The sequence below is a fragment of the Mirounga angustirostris genome, unplaced genomic scaffold (assembly GCF_029215605.1).
Source record: "Mirounga angustirostris isolate CCGP_5_RB_7025 unplaced genomic scaffold, mMirAng1.0.hap1 SCAF_4, whole genome shotgun sequence".
Taxonomy (NCBI): domain Eukaryota; kingdom Metazoa; phylum Chordata; class Mammalia; order Carnivora; family Phocidae; genus Mirounga; species Mirounga angustirostris.
In genome coordinates, this window is record NW_026991712.1 from 84,387,295 (window position 1) to 84,403,117 (window position 15,823).

The 15,823-nt window shown below is 41.7% G+C and overlaps 1 protein-coding gene across 3 annotated transcripts in view; it reads right to left on the reverse strand.

Moving 5' to 3' along the window:
• FMO5 (flavin containing dimethylaniline monoxygenase 5) overlaps nucleotides 1-9,518 on the reverse strand; it is a 30,904-nt gene extending 21,386 nt beyond the window's left edge. For 2 of the 3 annotated variants that reach the window (XM_064588377.1, XM_045896811.3), the window contains exons 1-2: nucleotides 8,992-9,121; nucleotides 8,356-8,528 (exon numbers count right to left, since the gene is read on the reverse strand). In XM_064588377.1, coding sequence (XP_064444447.1) covers nucleotides 8,356-8,490 — 135 coding nt within the window. In that variant the 5' untranslated portion in view covers nucleotides 8,491-8,528; nucleotides 8,992-9,121. Of the gene's footprint in view, nucleotides 1-8,355; nucleotides 8,529-8,991; nucleotides 9,122-9,404 lie in introns of those variants that run through there. The other variant, XM_064588376.1, reaches the window with a different exon arrangement.
• Between the last annotated feature and the right edge of the window lie 6,305 nt (nucleotides 9,519-15,823).

Below are 15,823 nucleotides of genomic sequence, written 5' to 3' on the forward strand. Positions count from 1 at the left end.
AGAGAGTTAATAAATTTAAGAATTTTTAAAAACCTATTCATCTAGGGGTGTTTATTACTTAATTTATATTTTATTTAGTTTTAATTTTACATCATATTGTATCCACTTGGTATCTTTTTTTGTATTACCTTTTTATATTATATATACTCTTTTTTTTAAAGATTTTATTTTTAAGTAATCTCTACACCCGACGTGGGGCTCAAACTTATAACCCTGAGATCAAGAGTCACATGCTCTGCCGACTGAGCCACCCAGGTGCCCCTACATATACTCTTTAGAGCTTTGCTCTAAATGCAGTTCTCAGATCAGCAGCATTGACATAACATAGGGGTTTATCAGAAATGCAGAATCTTGGCAGCACTCCAGATTAATGAATCAGAATGTACACTTTGGCAAAATCACCAGCGATTCATATGCACATTAAAGTCTGAGAAGCACTGCTTTGGTATGCCTTAAGGATTTTAAAAATTCAGATTGACTAAAGAATCTTAAAAAAATATTTCCAGCATTAAATACTTATTAAATCCTCAGCATTCATAAGGGGTTTTATCATTTTAAGGCTATTTCACTCATAAAGTAATATTAAAGTATGAAAAATCAAAATGATATGTTAGCACCTACTTTCCACCATCAGTCTGATCTAATGTTAATGAGGAGACTAAGAATTGATTGAAATTAATGTCTAGAGAACTTATAAATAATTACTACTGGAAAGTATTCAATAATAATAAGAAGGAGGCAAGTGGGAGAGTAAATCATATACTCCTGTTTAGCAGGTGGAACAGAGAAAGAGGAAGAGAGATAGGAAAATGCAAGTGATGGTATCTGAGAATAAAAATATGGATGTATACTGAATCCCTAGGACCTGTCACAAGAAAAAGAAAAGGGCAGCTCTGAGTCCCCATTGTCTTATGGGACACCTGGCAGCAATGGTGGAATTCCAAAGTGCTTGGGATGATCCTATGTATGAAACCCCCAGTGAATTACAGAAGAGTTAGAGAAGTGGGGAGAGCAGGACTCCAAATAACAAACCAACCAGGGCGTGGTAGAGAAGCAGGTCTCAGAGGAAATTCTTGAGGAAAACAGCATCAGCATGTAAAACATATTTAATCCAAAATTAATGAATGTTTATAATACCTCAGGATCCACAACTGTGTAACTGTGGAATGTGTGAGAATGAAGGTCCTTGTTTCCACAAGCATTTTAAGCAGCCCCTGAAGACATTTTGCTTCTCAAGGATTTATTTATAAAACATAAATATATTTGGCACCTAACATGTGCCAGACATCACACTTGGCTCTAGAAATATAATAGTGTGGGTGTGCACATGTGTATGTATGTATATATATGTGTGTGTAAAACACATTACATATGATATATAATATAATGGACACAGATGTAGTTGGTCTTAAAAGAAGTCAGAGAGTTATGACAAAGTATAGCTTCTTTATTTTCAAGGAAGCAGTTCATATGGTGCTGAAATTTTGCCAAGTGGATACTCAGGAAAAATCCCAGGTTAAGTTTTTAACAGAGAACAAGTTTAAACCACTTTGCAGGTAAATGCCAGAAACCTGATAATCAGGTAGAATGGGGACCTGACCTGATTGCATTGCCTGATCAGTTATTTCTAAGCCTGGCTAGGACGCTGACCAAAGACACCAGATGCATGGGCCCCACTCCAGGCCTGCTGAATAATAATAACAATGACATGTAGCACTTATGGTACACCTGGCACTGTTATTAGTGTTGACATAATTATCCATTCACTTAACCCCCACAATAACTCCATGAAATGGGTGCTATTTATTATCTCCTTCTCAAAGATAAGAAAACAGAGGTACACAGAGGTCTAATGATTTTTCTCAAGGTCACACTGCTAGTAGGTACAGACCTAGGATTTGAACCCAGGCTGTGCGCTTAACTTATATACTATGTTGCGGCTGGATTCAAAAGCATAATTTTCTATTAATTACCAAACACTAATTAACAGCCTTTTCAGTTCATGCCCAAGACTGAAGCATGGGGGTTCCGCCAGGGGATATTCACTCAAGGTCTGAGTAAGAACTATTGTCAAATAGAGTTTGTTCCCCAAGACAGAGCCAAGATGCAAAAGGACTGCAGTGCCGTTCAACTAAGGAATGCTATGAAGCCATGTATGTATGTATGTACATATGTATTTTATTTTTTATTTATTTATTTTTTAAAGATTTTATTTATTTATTTGACAGAGAGATAGAGAGAACAAGTAGGCAGAGAGGCAGGCAGAGGGAGAGGGAGAAGCAGGCTCCCCACTGAGCAGGGAGCCCGATGCGGGGCTCGATCCCAGGATCCTGGGATCATGACTTGAGCCGAAGGCAGCCGCTTAACCGACTGAGCCACCCAGGCGCCCCATACATATGTATTTTAGAGAAAGAGTGAGTGCATGAGTTGGGGGGCAGAGGGAGTGGGAGAGAGAATCTCAAGCAGGCTCCATGCTGAGCGCAGAGCCCAACGTGGGGCTCGATCCCATGACCCTGAGAACATGACCTGAGCTGAAATCGAGAGTCAGATGCTCGACTGATTGAACCATCCAGGTGCCCTGCTATGAAGCCATTTTTAAGTGACTGATCAATACTCTGTTTATGTGTATAAAATATGAAACACATCTGGACATCTTAACACCATTCACTGGTTTAGAAAGTAAGTTTAAAAGCAAACCCAGTGAATGCCTGCCACTTTGAAGATCAGTAAAGGAGGTTGATATTCTTTGGCATATAATTAGCTTAATTATCTTTTAAATAGATGATAACTAAACTTAGTGACAAGTTGCAGGGCTGGATGCACATATTAATAACTCAATTTTAAAAACTGAATAAAATGCAACGGCAAGAAATACCAGTTGCAGGTGCCCTCTGCCCTCTTCTGAAGACAGGCCTTTGAACTAAATTTGATTTTTCAAGTGAAAGAAAAGTTCAAAGCAAAGAAGACAGCCAGAATTTATATTCTATTTGAGACTAGGATTATTAGAGAATTATTTAAATTGAACTGGAATTCAAAGAGAAGAAAGAAAGAAAGGAAAGAAAGGAAAGAAGAAAGAAAGAAAGAAAGAAAGAAAGAAAGAAAGAAAGAAAGAAAGAAAGAAAGAAAGAAAGAGAAAGAAAGAAAGAAAGAAAGAAAGAAAGAAAAAAGAAAGAAAGAAAGAAAGAAAGAAAGAAAAGAAAGAAAAAGAAAGAAAGAAAGAAAGAAAGAGAAAAGAAAAGAAAGAAAGAGAGAGAGAAGGGAGGGAGGGTGGGAGGAAAAAGGAAAGAAAAGACAGTAAGGTCAGAGAAGACTGAAAAGGGGATCCCTGGAAGGAGTTGTAAGCAAGTGTTCTAGATCATTTACTTATTAATGCAGACCAGGAGCAACCACTTTAAATTTCCTAACCATTTTATATTTTCTAATGTTTGTTATCTTGTTACACTCCACCCTCACTCTGCCCCCCACCAAGATTGTTTACCCTCTTTCAGATAGCAGCAAAAATCATTAAGTGAAAATGATCTCTGTGCCATTTTCATTTCCGTAGACATCAGTAAAGTACAAACAAGTGATACCTGTGTCCTATTTTGCTGCTAGCCTGGGGCGGGGGGAGGAGAGGGGTAGGAAGAACCTGAACAGAACCTGAGGTGATGGTTGGAGAGAAGAGGCCAGCGGGCTGAATTCTAGCAAGTTTAATCACTGTTAAGCCCATCATATTAGCTGACACAAGATAAAATATCTCATTGTTGGAGGAGGTCATCAAGAGGACATGACCACCGGTTGACTGGACTCAGGCAATTGGAGGCTCCTCACCCCTTCCCCTGCCCTTGGGCAAATCTCCATTGGTGAATTCCACCTCTGGGTAACCAAACCAGTACTGAGGGCAAACATTAACTGGGAACCAGTAAGCCTGTCATCCCTGTAGAGTGGTAACTGTCAATATAAATTGCTTGGGGGGGCATAAGGATAAGCAATCCAAAACTGCACTGAATGTCCAGTAAAAAAGTCAGATCACTCATGGTGGATGACAGCACACTACCGAGAACTGAACAAGGTAGTGTCTTCCCAATCCATAAAGCTGTGCCCAACATTGCCACCATCTTAGATATCTTGGCCAGAGTCCTAGGAGTGTACTGTGCTGTGCTGGACTTAGCAAATGCCTTTTTTCAGTATATCCCTGACCACTGAGTCACAAGACCAGTTTGCATTTACATGGGAGAGGCAACAATAGGTCTTTTGAGTGATTCCCTAAGGTGCTGTACACAGCCCCACCATATGTCATGGGATGGTAGCCTGAGACCTGCCCTGTTTTCCTTGCCCACATCACTAAAATGGGTCCATTACATTGATGATATAATGTTAACATGGGAAGATTTGCCTCTGCTGGAGGCAAACCCTGGAGGCTTTGCTGGAGCCTATGTGAGAGAGAGGATGGGCAGTGAACCCACATAAAATTCAGGGTCAAGGGAGCTGCCTGGTCAGATAAGACTTGTGTTGTCCCAGAAGCTGTGGTTGATAAGGTGCAAGCCTACCCAATCCCTAAGAATGTGAACAAAATGCCAGCCTTTGCAAGGATTTAGGGACTTGGGAGGACTCTTACTGCCCACCTGGCACAGTGTCCCCATTCCTTATACCACCTGGTAAAGAAAGGGCACATGTGGGACTGGGGATCAGAGCAGCAGGCTGCCTCTGAAAAGGCCAAAATACTAGTAAAGCAGGTTATAGTTCTGGGCATCTCCCAAGCAGGACTACCATTTGAATTAGATGTGTCTGTGACTCTGGAATATATGCGCTGGGCACTAGCAGAAATAAGAGAAGGAGAGAGTACCCCTGGGATTTTGGTCTCAGCTCTGGGAAGAGAGCAAAAACCTGTCTACCCGCACAGAGCACCCTTCCAGATTAAGCCTCTCACTAAGGAACAGAGCACTGTGGTAAGAACTTCCCTGCCCATCAAGGGATGGGATGAGAATACGTTCCATTTACCCACCTCTGCCATAGCTCAAATTTCCACTGTGATTAAGTGACATGCCTATTTGCAGCAGAGGTGCACCCTATCCCCCAGTCTACTAGAAATGCAGGTGCTGCTAGGACCTGTGGAGGATGTAGATCCTCCAGATGCCCCTGCCCCTCTACCTGTTTTGTCCCTGTAGCCTGTAGGGAGTGAGTGGGGAAATTCTAGCCGATGCCCAGTATACACATGGGTCTAGTCGGGGAAATGCCTTCAAGAGGAGTACAGTCACTATTTTGCCCAAAAATGACACTATCTGGCTGGAAACAGGAACAGAGTACAGTAACCAGCGGGCTGAACTCAGAACAGCTTGGCTGGTGATTCATGAGTTCTGGCTGTTATTCCTTTGTTAACCCTTTGCACTGACAATTGGGCTGTTCTAAAGGGATGAAACCTACGGCTTGGACATTGGGAAGGCAAGGGGTGGATGATTGTGAATCAGCCCTTGTGAGTATCAGGATATGTGGAAAGACATTTGGGTCCCCCTATAAGAGCCTGAAGTATAACTCACTGTTTTCTAGATCCCTGCTCATAAAGCACTAACATCCCCTGGCAATCAGGAAGCTGATACCTTAGCTCGTTTCACCCTTGAACTATAGTGACTCAAGTTAATGCAGTAACAGCATGTCTTGTGTGTTATAACCAATGCCAAAGGCAGCTACCAAAGGAATCTGGTGTTCTCAACCAGGGAGTGATTGGCAAATTGATTATATTGCCTCACTCCCTCAGAGTGAAGGTTACACATACACTGTGGTTTGTGTGGACACAGCACCTGGCCTAACCCAAACTTTCTCTGTGAATGTGCAAACCAGGCTGCCACCATTAGGGGATTATAGAAGCTGAGTACCATGTATGGATACCCTCATCAGTAGACATGATGGGGTGGTCCCATTTCAAAGGTCATGATGTTCAAGACTGGACAAAAGTCATGATAGTGAATGGAGGCTCCAGCTCCCCTAGAACCCCCAAGCAGCAGGGTTGGTAGAAAGGAAAAATGGGATATTAAAGGAGAGATGAAATTACTAACAGGTAAAACCATTTTGGCCAAGTAGACGAAAGTACTGTCCCAGACTTTAACACATTTGCATGATCAACCAATAAGTCCTAATTACCCCATATGCCAGACTGGGGACCCCCGCCAAGGCCCTCGATACTGTAAAGGTGTGGAAGTTGCGGAACCCAGCCATTGCCCCAACTCTCACCAAGATGAGCATGTTGTGCTGTTGAGAACACCAAACCCTGAGAAAGGCATTATCTACTGGAATTTGCAATGGCAAGTTCTGCTGGGATGGGTGAGTTACTTCGCACTGGGATCCTATTGTCCTGCTACAAGCTAGACTTGTTGAAACATACTATACCTGCAGAGGAATATGTACCATTGAAAGAGGGGGAGAGGATGGAGTCCTGGTCTGGCATATCCCACCCCTAGTCCATCTCACACCTGACAGTGCTGCCTCGCCTGGCCAACCTGGATGGTATACGTGACCTGGTCAAATTCCTAAAACTGCAACCACCCTAACGTCTAAAGATCAGGCCTTGTCATTCTTGTAACAGAGGAACATCTCCCCATACAAGTTCCTACTAAATATCTGTTTGACCTTAGACTCTGCTGCTCCTTTGGTGTCCAGTTACAGGATGGGCACCCGACAGAAATTCCTTTCTACAGTGGGCCCACCCCTATGTCCAACAAAGAAATCAATCCAACTGATGGCAATGTGGGAAGCTGCCCCTCTCTAGCTCCTCAGGATTGTCATGGTGAGAATCACCCCTCCAAGAAAGACACTGAAAGGCCCTAAAGCCATTCATTAAGGAAGAACACATTAGGACTAGCATTCTTGGTTCATCTGATATTACCAATACTAATCCAGAAACCTGGCCTGGGGCACACACTATCAATAACACTGGGCATGGGTCTTCTTTTTCTGTCTATCAGACTACACAGGCAGCCCCTTAACCTGCTCATTGGAAGGGTCCCAGAAATACCACCGTTGAGCCAGATTTGGGATGGGTTTATGGACATTTGAACACCCAGGCACCCCTGTGTTGGGAAGAGAGAAACGTCATTTGAAACAGAACCAATACAACTGTACCGGGAATATAGGAGGGATGTCACTGGAACTGTGTGGTCAGTCACTCTGTCATATTAAAGGAGAGTGACTAGTTTGGTACTAACTTTCAGTAGCCCGAAAAGGGGCCTAATGGTTGTGTGGAACAAAATTTTGGCCACGGTTCCCACCTGGGTGGTTGGACCACTGCACCCTGAGTTTTCCCTGGGCATAGGGGAGAACTCACCCCACCCATGGAAACAATACTTGTCAATTTCCCTCACCTCAAGGCTAGATGGACACGCTGTGTTTTTCACTGACATGGATTATAGCTGTTGTCTTTAATTCCGCCATTGGCCCGGTGGATGTTATAGTACATTTAGAAGCCCTTACTAAATTCACCCAGCAAGCATTAAATGATAACCAACAAACCTTGTCCTTACTGAATACTGAAATAGCTCTAGTGAGAAGAGTTGTCGTCCAAAATAGAATGGCTTTGGACATTATTTTTGCCTCAGAAGGAGGCACCTGTGCCATGATCCAAACAGAATGCTGTGTGTTCATACCTGATGAGTCTGCTAATGTATCACCTTTACTAAATCACATGAGAACATAAGTGAATACCGTGAGTGATCCAACCCCCAGCTAGGGAACTTAATCAATCAGTGGTTGGAAGCCTGGGGTCCTTGGTGGGGAAAAAAAAAAATTGTTTTGGAAATCATTACCTTAATCTGTGTTTTCTTTTGCATGTACCTACACTTTTACCGTGGTATCTGCCTCCCATGCAGACAGACAAAACCAAATGGGCCACCTCCATGATAGCGAACCCCCTTGCTGACTGCTCAGGGGACACCATAGAAGAGGGGGCTGTGTGACATTGTAAAAGCTGGTCAGGAGAGGTGGCACATTGGGGGGAAGTCATCAAGAGGCTGTGACCACACGTTGACCCACGAGCTGGACCCTCAGAGACTTCTTGGAATGTACATTCTGCTGGCCTTACTAGTGATGGGGTGTTGAGACCACGTGCATGGTACTGACGGAATCCAGTTAACATATGGCAGGTGTGGAGATGTACTTGTCTTGCTGCTGCCCAGGACACGCCTCATATGTAAGTTCCCTTGCTTATTTAAACTTGCCACCTGCCACCCTGGAGTGGCCCGCCTCTTTCTTGGGTCTCTCTCTGCCCTCCATGAAGGGGACCAGTTTCAGATTACACCTGGGATGCTCCGGAGGTTGCAAACTAACACTCTGCTGGGCGCCTAGTTCCAGTGAGGGCTCCAAGTACTGAAGAACCAGGAGACTTACCTGGAACCTCCAGAGCCCTCCAATGTCATCCGTCCTTTCAAAGCAGACTGGCTCCAGGCCTTCCTCCAGGCAGCACTTGATAGAGGAGAGCCCACTCACACCTCCCCCAATCACTGCAATTCTTTTCTTGGTCATGGTCTCCCGATATCTTTACCAGGCTAGATCAATGTAACCTGTCCAAAACAAACAAACAAACAAGCAAACAAAAAAACAAAAGACAGAAAGCACACTTTAGTTAACACATTTCAGGGAAGTTGGATCTTGGCCATGGCATCCTCCAAATAAATGCTGGGACAACAGGTGCTTTAGGAGAAGTCAGATTCTGCTGTCCCCCCTGGGCATAGGGAATTGCTAGGAAAGGGATATGGGAGCCCTGCGTCCGCAAGACCCGAAGCTGAGAGCCCTGCTGTGGCAGCGTATCTCACTGCCTTTCCTGTAGCACCTGGCCGATCCTTCAGCTGCCATCCAGAGGCTGCGCTGCACTTTTGGCTGCTGTGGCAGAAAAATAAACCGACAAAGTGCAAACAGCAACAGCCAATGGGGAGTAACTATTCCTCTCCACCTCCTTCCAGCCAAAGCCCCGCAGCTCAGCGGCACCCACTCCCTCCTCCAGCGAAAATAGTACGTGGGCCAAACCTGCTTTGAGCCGAAAAAAAATCCGACCACCTCGATTGCAGTTGCCCGGAGGGTCAACCACAGTCTCTAGAGACACAGCAACCCTGTGTTTCCATCCCTCCCCTCTCCACATCCACTTTGAACTTCCTGGTATCTGCCTTAAAGTGACAAACTCCGCCTGGTGAAGGGGATACTAGCAACAACCTCAAAGCAAGTCTTGCTCTAAAAGCTTCGGTGGAGAACACCTACCTTTCAGGATGTGTTAAAACATATCCCGGAGCCTCACTCCCCCTTCCCACCCCACTCCCACCTCACAGATCGGTTCTTTGGTTCCAGGTTGCTGGTAGAAATTTACTTAAAATACCTGTGCACTAAACGGGCCGCTGCGGTTCAGTGAGAAACGGATCACGTTTCCTACTTACAGGAGCTCTTACCTGGGTGGCTCGGTCGTTAAGCATCTGCCTTACGCTCAGGTCAGGATTTCAGGGTCCTGGGATCGAGCCCCGCATCGGGCTCTTGGCTCAGCAGGGCAGTCGCTTCTCCCTCTACCCCTGTGCATGTTCTCTTTCTCTCAAATAAATAAATAAAATCCTTAAAAAAAAAAAAGTGTTTTCTCAGGGCATCTGGGTGGCTCAGCTGGTTAAGTGTGGGCTTTCCATTTCGGCTGGGGTGAGGATCTCAAGGCCGGGAGAGGGGGTCCTAAGCCGGCTTCTCTCCCTCTCCCTCTGCCCCTCCCCGCGCGCTGTCTAGCTCTCTTTCTCTCTCTCTCTCTCAAAAAAATCTTTTTTTTTTAGTACTTTCTCTCACACACTTACATCAGTAATTAAAAACATAAGATATCCACTTTTAAAATGGAACTTAATTTTTTCAAATATAAAATCATGCAGAAGAGGCCAGTGTAATGGATGTAGGATATCACACCCTGAGTCAGAATCAGGGCCCATCCAACCCACCAGTCTGTTTTGACATATGTGAGGGGTTTTGGAGAACTAAGCAGTGGCTGATGCCATCTACTTGTTTACCTTCTACTTACTTCCTTAAGTCAACTTGGCTCAAGATGGTTTGATGTCAGGAATGTCAGTCCTGGGTTTCCAAAGTATCCTTCATGGGCCAGTAATGATCATTTCTCAAGGGCTCACCTCGTACCGTTCAAAACACTGGATGGGAATGAACCCATGTAATCTCTCAGCAACCCAGCGAGGCAAGTACTATCATCACCCCCATCTTCCCAGTAAGTGGAAAGGCAGGGATGCAAACCAGGCAGTTTAACTTATAAATGAGTTATTTGTAAATTGGATAATTTTGAATGCACTAGAGATGCCTAGATACAAGAAAACAGGTGAATGCTTTTATAAATTGAATATTAATCTCTCCCTTACTGAATCAATTTCACAATTTCAGAACAATGCAAGAATTACTTTTAAAACTTAATATTGTAAAATGTAATTTTATTTTAATTCTCTACTTTGTGTTTTACAATTAATCACTTTTAAATTTGGCAGCTATGTTTTGTGCGGTTTTTTTTTTTAAGATTTTATTTACTTATTTGACAGAAAGAGAGAGAGAGCACAAGCAGGGGGAGCGGCAGGCAGAGGGAGAGGGAGAAGCAGGCTCCCCGCTGAGCAGAAGGAGCCCTATGTGGGGCTCCACCGGGATCATGCCCCAAGCCAAGGCAGTCAGTTAACCAACTGAGCCACGCACGTGCCCCTGTTTTGTGTTGTTTTTAAATCACTTGTAAAATGTTTTAAACCTTGACTCAAATTTTCTCATTTAGTCTAACTGCCATTTCCAAGTGAGTCAATTTCTTCACTGGGCTGTAACAATATATGCAAACTAATGGACAGGTTCAACACAATTATTCACTCATGCTATTAGGAAAGAGCAGTAGCACAAATGACAGATACAATAGATAACAGTGAGTAATTCCAAGGTAATATATATGAGGCTTTTGGAGGAGTGTGTGTGTGTTTGTGTGTGCATGTGCATACATATGTAATTGTACAGAGGAGTTTCTGCAAAGGTCTAACCCAGGAGGAGCTTTTGAACAGTATAGCGTCACCTCTACTCAGATGTTCTCCCATGTCCTAATTCTTTGTTAAGTCTGCATTTTGCATTTTACATTCATTCAATATTGTCCTTTGGAGGCCACTTCTTTTAAGATGGCAGCTATAAAAGATAGAAAGAGCTTAGCTTAGATCTCATTTGAAGAACTGCCAAGGAAAGCTGCTTGATTAGCACTGGACTGGGACATGACTTTTCACTTTCTTAATTGTGTCTTTTGATGAGAAGTTTTAAATTTTGATGAAGTCTATTTAACAGTTTTTCTTTTATGATTAGTACTTTTTGCTCCTATTTAAGAAATCTTTGCACATCCCAAGCTCATACAGCTTCCTGTGTTTCCAGCTAGAAGATTTATAATTTTAGATTTTAAATTTAGATCTATGATCCATTTTAAATTAATATGAATGGTATAAGTGTAAAAGTCAAGGTGAATTTTTTTTAAGAAAAATTAATAGCTTTATTTTTCCTCAATATACATTTAGAAAATAGGTCTAAGGAAAGGTTTCATGAAATAGACCAGAGGACTATATACAAAGTGAAGAGTTCCAAATCAGAGAGACCGAGTGCACGGACGGAGCACTCTTCCCCAAGGGCCACAGCAGCCTAGGACCTTCCAGTTGAACATTTTGCCCATCACCATAACAGGGGTGACTTTTTTTTTTTTTTCCTATCTGGATGTTATGGTCTTCCAGCAGCATTTATTCTAGGACCTTTCTTTCCCCTTGAACTGTGTTGGTGTCTTTGTCATTGGTCATATATGTGTGAACCTATATCTGGACTCTCTTCTGTTTCACTGACCTATTTGTTTATCCTTACACTTATACCATATTGTATTAATTACTTTAATCTAAAATTTGAAAACTGGTTATATACATATCTTCCATCTTTGTGCTTATTTTAGAGATGATTTTGACTATTCTGATTTTTTTCAATTCCATATAAATTTTAAAATTAGCCTATCAATTTCTATCAAAGAAGCCTCCTGGGATTTTGATTAGGATTACATTGAATGTATAGACCAACTTGGGGAGAACAGACATCCTAATAATTGAATCTTCTAATCTGTAAAATAGACTATTTTTGTCTTTTAATAGGTCTTCTTTGATTTCTCGCTGTGTTGTTTCATAATTTTCAGTGTGGAATCTTGCACATTTTATTTAGTCCTGTGTATTTTATTTTTAAAATCCTATTGTAAGTGGCGTTGTTTTTACATTTTCATCTTCCATTTATTTGTTGCAAGTATGAAGAAATACAACTGATATTTGTGTATTGACTTGTAGTACATGGCTTTGCTAAATTCACTTATTACTTCCAGTAGTTTGTAGATTCGTTGGATAGTCTATGTATACAATCATGTCATTTATGAATAACATGTTACCTTTTCTTTCCAGTTTTTTATTTTTAATTTTTTTTCTCTCCTTATTGCGTTGGTTAGGACCTCTAATACAGTATTGAATAGAAGCAGTGATAATAGACAAACTTGTCTTGTTAGGGACAAATATTCACTATTTTATCATTAAGTGTGATGTGATTTGTATGTTTTAGGAAAATAATCTTATCAAATTGAGGAAGTTTCTCTCTATTCTTAGGTAGCTAAGAATTTTTATTATGAATGGGGGTTGAATTTTATAAAATACTTTTTCTGTATCTATTAAGATGATCCTATTGTTGAAATTATATTGAATACTTTATTTTAATTTTATTTCTTTAAAGATTTTATTTGAGAGAGAGAATGAGCGGGGGGGGGGAAGGGCAGAAGGAGAGGGAGAGAGCGAGAAGCAGACTCCCTGCTGAGCAGGGACCCCAATGTGGGGCTTGATCCCAGGACACTGGGATCATGATCCGAGCCAAAGGCAGACGCTTAACCAACTGAGCCACCCATGTGCCCCTTGAATGATTTTTTTAATGTTAAGCAAACTATGTCTTTCTAGAATAAACTCACATAACCATGATATGTATAGTTCTTATGTAACATTGTATTTGATTTGTTAAAATTCCACTTGGAATTTTTTTCCATTAAAGGGATATTGCTCTATTTTTTTTTGGTAATGTCCTTGATAGGTTTTGGTATCAAGGTTATGCTGGCCTATCTGAAAGATTTTGTGTAGAATTTTATTTTAATGTAGCCTGAGTCATGAGAAACATTTTGCTTCATGGTTATTATGGAGATGTCCTTTTCCTTTTGCGGGAATATGTCACAAAAGTTAAATTCCAGAGTTGGCAAACTCAAAAGCCTTCTGTGATTAGCTGTGTGGATTACACAACAATACACTTTTAGATGAAAGAAAAGAGTGTGAAACTGCATGTGGTTAATTTAATGGCAAGATATGACAGTAAAAAGTTATTCAAATAAAAAGGAGAAAACACAGCCCTATAATCCAAAAGACCTGTGGGCAAATTTTGACTTGTGGCCAGTTTACAATCTTTGTATTTTGTCCTCAGAGATTTATTTGATATTATTCCAGTATTATGCCCTCACCTTTGGTATTAAAGAGTAGTGGCAACTTTCTAAACTGACTCAGCAAGAGTCCTGTAAACCAGATTCACTTTGTTGATATACTCAAATGTTCACTCTCTATAGTACATTTCCTCTGAATTTCTAGGTTTTAAATTTATTATGTTATTTGATGCAAAAGATGTATAATAATATCAAGAGTCAAAATGAAATTTTCCCCTTTCTTGAGAGAAAGAAAACTCTTCTTTAATCCCCGTAGAATGATCTTTCCATTTGAGGGCCGTGACCTAGGCCTAACCTGAGCCCAAGGGTCTAAGTCCATGTACAAATTTTCATCCATGGTCACAGCTTTTATCAGGCTTTATAACTGATTTACTGGATGCTGCCAGCCAGGATCCTACTGTTACCTGACAGGGACGTAATGGCAAACAAACAATTTGTTTGTTAACCCGTGCATGATCACGCTTGTTTTCATAGGGTGGGCAGATGCTAAGACCCATCACTAGCGTGATCTGGTTACCATTAATCTTACCGAGTTGCTATTGCCAGAGGATTTACCTTCTCTGTAGAGGACTAAGACAAATTAATATGAAACCATGATTACATAACCTAAGCATTGAATTATAAAGGAATTGGGGTTAGATTTTATTCTGGCCGTTAGCACGGACTTCCTAGAAAACAATGTTGACTAAGTTTGCCCATCTGGGAAATGTCTTCTCTGTGCTTCAGGTTTATAACAATCATGGCTCCTGGACTTTAGAATCATTCTACGGGCACCTCATTCAAACATTCAACAATACTATTTATTGAGTGCATATATGTGCCAGGCACTGTTCTAGGTACAGATTCAACAAATCCTTAAAGTGAAATCCTTATCTTCCCTTCCTCAAACCAGCTGTTGTCTCCTGTATTCACTATCTCAGTGCTGGCATCAACATCCACCTAGTTATCCAAGGCAGAAGCCCCTGGGTTCAATATCAGTATTTCTTTCTTCCTCAGCCCTCTATCCAATCAATGACCAAGTCCCCACCAGTGTACCCTCACCAATCTCAAGAATCTATTATTCCTTTGCTAACCTTGCCTCAGTGCCTTTGCCCTGTGGTGTCTGTCTTGAACAATCTTCTTCCTGACTTCACACAGTGGGCTCATCATTCAGATCTTAGCTCAAATGTCATCTTCTTGATGATATGCTCTTCAATCCACCCCATGCAGAGCTGCTTCCCAGCCCTATTCTTAATCTCATTACCCTCTTTTACATCTCATTACCTTCTTTTACTGTCTTGTTACCACCAATACTACCTGTTAACTTATTTGTACCCTCCCCACCGTTTTGTCTTTCTCCGTCACTAGAATCTAAGCTTCATATGTGCAGAGACTTTTTCTGCCTTGTTCACCCCTGTTCTGGACACCGGGGATATGGCCAGTAAAATCATTCTGTATTGCTCTCATCTGGCAAAAGTCCAACCCCAGTAAACTCCAGTTCTCTAATTATTCCCTACCTGCACTCAACACACACGATGCTGGCTGGTCTCATGACCATAAACCTTGCTGCTGCTTGGCAATGCTACCATATTTCTCTAGTCAATTCACTATCCCAAATCCCAGACAACGATTTCATACATTTCCCTCCTAAAACCTCCAAAATCCCCTTCCCCTTCCTCAAGCTCATCTGATGACCTTGCTTCTTATTTCACTTAAACAACAGAAACAATCACTGGATCACCTTTTATAAACTGAAGTATAGTTGACATTAAAAGTGAATTCTGGATGTTCCTCAAACCTCCTCATTCTTAGTCTTACCCCTCCATAAGTGGAAACTCCACTCTACTATTTGCTCAGGCCAAATCCTTGAAATCATCCTTTATTCCTGGACTTTTCTCAGATGCTCAATCCGTGTACCTTATAGACGCTACCTTTTCAGTATATCTAGTATCTGACCAGTACTCACCATTCCACTGCCACCATGCTGGCCCAACAACTATTATCTCTTGCCCAGACTCTTGCAATGGTCTCCTAACTGGTCACCCTACTTCCACTCTACCCCCTTCCATAGACTCCTTTCATACACCATCTAGAGTAAAACTTTTATAGGTATTATCTTACTAGTAGCTGACTTTGGAGTTTCTCAGCTACCTTTCCTAGCTGTATTTTCAATGTCAGACTCAATCTACCAAGAGAAATTCTAACTTAAAGCTAGGGACACTCTTGCTGCTATTATGCTAAAACAAATGTACTTTATGTTAAAAATAATAAAGGCTCTTCTGTTTGAGTGGCAGGTGGTTGATATTGCTGCTTTAGTGAATAAGTCTACCTACAAACCTGGAGGGGAGGAAAAAA